At 36.0% G+C, this 6,000-nt stretch overlaps 1 protein-coding gene across 1 annotated transcript in view; it reads left to right on the top strand.

Annotated features, from left to right (window-relative positions):
• pitpnab (phosphatidylinositol transfer protein, alpha b) overlaps window positions 1-6,000 on the top strand; it is a 32,694-nt gene continuing 26,694 nt past the window's right edge. Inside the window, exon 1 of the mRNA XM_056467225.1 lies at window positions 1-194. Coding sequence (XP_056323200.1) covers window positions 178-194 — 17 coding nt within the window. The 5' untranslated portion in view covers window positions 1-177. The remainder of the gene's footprint in view (window positions 195-6,000) is intronic.

Raw genomic sequence — 6,000 nt, 5'->3', positions numbered from 1 at the left:
GGCCCTGATCAGGAAGTGAATCTGAGGGAAATAGAAAAACGGTCCCTAGAATGACATAGAAGCGGGCGAGGTGAGGGAGACCGAGACACCGGGACTAACGCAGGACTCGACACACATTTAATTCATCCAGGTGCAAAAACCGACGTTATCTTTGGGAGGCATAAAGCACCGGAGAAAATGCTCATTAAAGAATTGTAAGTGTAACGTTATTTTTTTATGATGTGATAGTGATGGGAGCATCCTCTGTCTGTCTAGGCAGAGCAGGTACCGGAGGCCATGGCGACATTGTGAACTTGACTTTCTGACAGTTCACATTCAAAGCCTTTGGTTGTAACTGTTTCCCGGGCATTTTATACATAAAAGCTTTGGCGAATATCATTTTACCTAGGCCTATGCAAAACACTTTATATTTGTATAAAATCGCGCCTGTGCCGTTTTGGCTGATGCATTTTGAACGTTTTCACTTGGATATCATTAATTGTAATTAAATGAACGCTTTTAAGTGGACGTCTGGCTATCTAGAGAGTTTAATGGCATCTTCATTGTGTTATTGATACACTCGTGAAGGTGAAACGGAGCGAATTGAGCACACCGCGTTCCGATATTAAATGGCGCCGGTGTATTTATACTAATACTTTCAGAAACATCCCGTTCATCCATCACAATGTGACACAATGCGACATTCACGTTTTCGCTTAACCCTTCGCGGATGCGCGAATGATTTATTGAACATTTCGACTAACTATAACTTGACAATATAGGTAGCCTACTACTCGAAACATCCCCCGTCATTCACCTTTGAAATATTAATAACCTATCTCTGCCCACAAACACAGAAGGCACCGTAGGAAAGGTCAGTGAAACCGTATGAGGCTTTCTATTCATCTCCAAACAGTGCAGATTGCCTAATATGAGAAGCTGCTTTTCATGAAGTCCCTGATGAAAACAAAATCACAGACCCCGATCTGTTTATTTGTTTTGCATTGGATTTAGGTAGTATTTTGATGGTTGAGGGACTTTAACATTATTTATGTCAGTTGTTTTATGTTAGCCTAATCCCTTTGACGTTTAGTCTCGTGCAACTCAAATGATGTTTTGGCGCCCCCAGTGTCAAAATATGGTCAAGACATTTTTGAGATACAATACTACTCATATCGACTGAAACGTGTGAAATAAAATGATAAAAGGAGACAATTTCGTTCGCCGATTTAGCTTAGCATGTTCAAACAGCGACTGAACAGCTGTTGCCATGTAGAGCACTTAGAATAACTTCTGTGGTAACAATACACGTTTGTTTCAAACCTAACCTGAGATCATCATTTGGGACATATGCTAAAATATAACGAGTTAACTGTTTTAAAATCAGATCCAGACACTTGATGTTTCTCCTAGCATTTGTCCTTCAGAAATACCTTTTTCTGTTTAAATCCACTGTGATGGTGCAGGAATGCGCGCTCACGCGTCTTCTCAATGACTCAGCCGCAAGCTGAAGCTCTTCAACGCGCCGTTAACGCGTTATTATCATGTCATACGCTCATCGTCGCCGGCATCTCTCTGACGTCACGTTGAGCAACGTCATGGAGATTTTGAGGGATAGTGAGGGCTCCGCAGAGAACGAGGTGTCCGTTCATTCAAATAAAATCCTCATTGCAACACTGAATATCCATAAGAGTGTTATTTTTGATAGTAACCTACTGCAAAGGCATATGCTAATGGCACGTTCGCATAGACTGAGGAGCAGGTTCTCTTGGCTCTGCTTGTACACCTCAGGTCCCTCAGGGTTTGCTGGTTTGCTGTCCATGGTACTTCGTGCTTTCACTCATGCACTAAAAATAGGCTAACATTCAGCACTAAAAATACCCTCAGGTGAATAATTAGACCTTTGATTGAGTGCGGTTTCAGTATCTTCTTTGATCAGCTGTATTTTATGTTGATTACTCTCATATTTGATATTCAGCTTCATATTTCCTATTTAATAACTTAAAATATTTATTTAACTTATGTATTTATTATTTATAAAAGATAAACACATAATTACACTGAAGGAGTCAGTGGTGATTTGTTGTTGTTGTGGTAGTTTTTTAAATATGTCACCACATAACTATTTAATGGGATATTCCCCACAAAATGTAAATATATTGATACAGACCCATAGCCATGCAGCCTGGTGAAAAGGGTGGTTCGCAGTTTGTGCAGTTTTGCAGTTTGTTGCATTTAATTAGAAGGTTTAAATACTGCATTTTTGGGACATGCTAAGCACTATTTATTAGCTGGATTAGCTTGTCAAGTGGTCATCATAACCACACTTTTTGAGGTACCAAAAACATTTAATAAATATATGGAATAAATAAATATGAAAAAACACTTATTTTGAAATACAAATTTATTACATCATCTCATTAGAAAAAAAATGAGTTAAAGTTAAAATAAATGCATTAAATAATAATAAAAAAACTGTAGCCTACTGTCATTAATTGGACAAATAACAAACTACCACATTCAACTTTCTCAGTCAGAATTTGGCCATCTGAATAATAAAAAGTTAAAATATACTAATATTAACTATATAGAGCTTAATGGTTTTTTAGTCTCTTTTGTAAAAAAAAAAAGAAGTACAATTTGAAAGTGCATCGATAACAAAAATAGCCTAATTACTATTAAAATTAACTTTAATATGCGCCGCTTTTGATCTTCAAACCTTTCTATTGGTATTTTTTTCTTTCAAGAATAAAGTCCAAGATTCAGAATAAAAATTGGGTTACTTATGATGAAAGATGACTTGCACAGCTGGATGTTTGGCTTATGAAAAGTAATAGTTTGCATGTATTGGAAGCCTTTTTTGATGGGTTATATTGACAATTTATGATGGCATAGCAGTCAAAATACAAATGAGCTCATGTATGGGACAAATCCTGGACCTTTTATCAGTGGGGAGTTAGTCTTTTGATGCTATCTACATACAAGTTTTTGTGTGATTTTCTTAGACATCATTAGTCCAATTGTTTTTTTATTGACTGCTGATGACGCTTTCTTATGATCCAGCTTTCTTCAGCTTCCAGCCATAGTGTTTGCTGAATTTCCTACATACTTTATTAGACATCAAATTTTAGAACCCCCATGGCAGTTTTACAGTTTATTGGCACTTTCTTTAACTATCAGCACTTTTGGCAAGTAGAAATCAATAACAATGTCCAAGATTATACATATTCATCATGGTGAATTTTTGTTATTTTGTCATTTCTTTTGTAAATATTTACTAGCTGAAATTTAATTTTCATTAATTGAGTGCTTTTGAATACATACTTTTGTATATTGATTGATTTTTAACTGAACAACAATATTAATTGAAAAAAGGATATTACATATATTCAGTAAAAAGAATTTAACAAATCAAAAATGACAGTAAAGATATTTATAATTTACCATTATGACATTAAAATACAACACAATAACCTAATTTATAAAATGCCATATTACTTTGTCTTCATCTCTGGCTGTTGTTAATTGCCGTTAATTTCACATATTTATTAAACTAGAAAAACTGACCTTTCCTCTGAATATCAAATTTCAGGAACTATTTGTAAACTTGATTGTCTTGTTACTGAAACAATAAGTAAAGCTGGTCTTATAGAGCCAAATCCAGCCATGCGGGCAAAGGCATTTATAATGCAGAAAGTAGCCAGGGTGTCATGGAGGCAGAGTACATAAGACACCGAATCCACACGGTGACCGATAGTCCCTGTTCAGGACACAGGCAGAGCTCAGGAGGGCAAGGTGACTCCTGCTATTATCAGAAGCTAACAGCAAACAGTAAAACACACCTGCGCGACCACAGTGCTTGATAAATGGTGACACTTCACAATGGTGAGCGCACAAATTTCTTCAAAGGCTTTTATACTGCAAAATAATGATCGTAGCAGGCAGTCTTTGACTTGTTCATATTATATTAAATCTGTCCTACTCATTGATCTTATTACCCATGAAGTCATCTGACAGATGACTTGTCATATAGTAGCAGTAGTTCACCCAAGAACTTATATTTGCTTTTAATTTACACACCTCATAGATGATTTTTTTTTGTCAATCGAACATTAAAGAAGATGATTTTGGCAGAAATCCTGGTCCTTGGTATACTGTAAAAATGTTGAGGGTTTGTGAAGGAAGGAAACATGAAGGAATGATGTTAACTTATTAGTTTTTACAGTTTTAAGTGGATTGAACAAAAAACAATTAAGTGTTCCCCCAAAAACCACCCGCTTCGAATGTTATCACTCGATTGAATGGGTGTTGTCAGTGGTTATCAGCTGATAGATGTGGGCGAGTAGGGGCCTTCTGCGCCCACTAGTGTTATCATCCATCCACATGGTTAATCAGCTATACTAATAGAGAAGACTCCAGATCTGTTTTTACATTACTGTGATGGTTGGGTTTAGGGCTGGGGTGGGGGTAGTTGTTAATAAAATCCAATTAATGGGAATTTTGATAAATAATATCATGATTCACATGGTTAATCAGCTACACTAATAGAGATGACTCCAGATCCAGATTTGTTTATACATCATGTGAGAGTTGGGTTTAGGGTTGGGGTAGGGATTAATAAAATACAATTAATGGGAAATTGGATAAATAATATAAATAGTTCTCATTAACTTCTGGCCGCAGCCATGTGATCTATAGCTGATTAACCATGTGGATGGATGATAACAGTCTTCTGAGCCTACTAGTAGACACAGAAGGTCCCTACTGGCCCATATCTATCAGCTGAAAACCGCTGATAATCTCACTTTAAATAAGTAGTGTGAACAAACAGCTAACATCATTTTATACAGCAGACAGCACAGCAGATTTCACAAATGCTTTAGATTTTATGATAGAAGGCAAGATGTCGGCAGTGCAAGAGATTTACCTGTGGAAAAAGCTGACATTAGTTCTGCAATTTGAAAAAAAAGAATAAAAGAAAAAAAGTTGTCCACTACATTTGCTTGCCTTTTATTTTTACAATTAGGTTTAGAAAAAATCGTTTCAAGATTTATATTTATCAGCCTATATATCAGTTATATGCTTCCATCAGCCTATATTTCAGTTGATGGCTTCCAAACAAAGTGTTATCGTTTATCTGCACTGGCCAAATATTAAATTTTGGTGCATTCCTACATAAAATGCTTGTTCATGTGTCAAGAATGTCATAATCATGCTCAGGACTATTTGATGGGCTGTGAATTAAAGATAATAATGTTGTAAATAATGCACAGTGTGATTGTTTCACTTCATAAGAGCTTAATGTATTGTTAAAAGACATGCATATTCATTTTGTTTTATGTGTATAAGCTTTTTTCTCTTTTAAAGTTCTTTTAGACATCCTATTTAATGAATCATGAAGGACCACATTTTCAGCTAAACATTATCTTTAATGTTCTTCTGAAGGAAAAAAAAAAGACTCTTATAGATGGTAAGAGAGTGAGTAAATTAACAGCAAATGATCATTTTAGGCCAACCAGGTCCATGATCTCCTGACAAGTGCATGATTCCGGTCAGAGATCCCTAATAAGTGACATGCAGTCTGTGCTAAAATGTGTGCACTTTTGTCATAAGGCAGATAATGAGAGAGCAGTGCTGGAATGGAGCGCAGTAGTGGTGTTGTCTTACTCCCGAGAAGTATTGATTATATATGCACAGAGTTTGGTTTGCTGCCAACTGCCATCCAGAAACCGTACACAGATATTGGAGATGCTCTTGACAAGGAATAGCTTTTATAAGTTTGCTAATATGAACAGATTCATTCTGTATTATGATACTCAATGCCGCTAAATATAACCTTTGTTGATAAGACAAAGCCAAGCGGGTCCTGGTGTAGAGATTGGGTTTAAGTTTCCCTATCGCTGTTGTAAAATGTTTAAAGTTTGGGTTTATCGGGAATATGAGATGGATGTAAAAGATGGTGGAATTATGTGAACAAAAATGTATAAAAATGGAGATTATATTTGACAGTAGTGAAATGTT

This window comes from Danio aesculapii, chromosome 10 (assembly GCF_903798145.1).
Source record: "Danio aesculapii chromosome 10, fDanAes4.1, whole genome shotgun sequence".
NCBI classification, from domain to species: Eukaryota; Metazoa; Chordata; class Actinopteri; order Cypriniformes; family Danionidae; genus Danio; species Danio aesculapii.
This window is presented reverse-complemented; position numbering and strand designations above follow the sequence as displayed.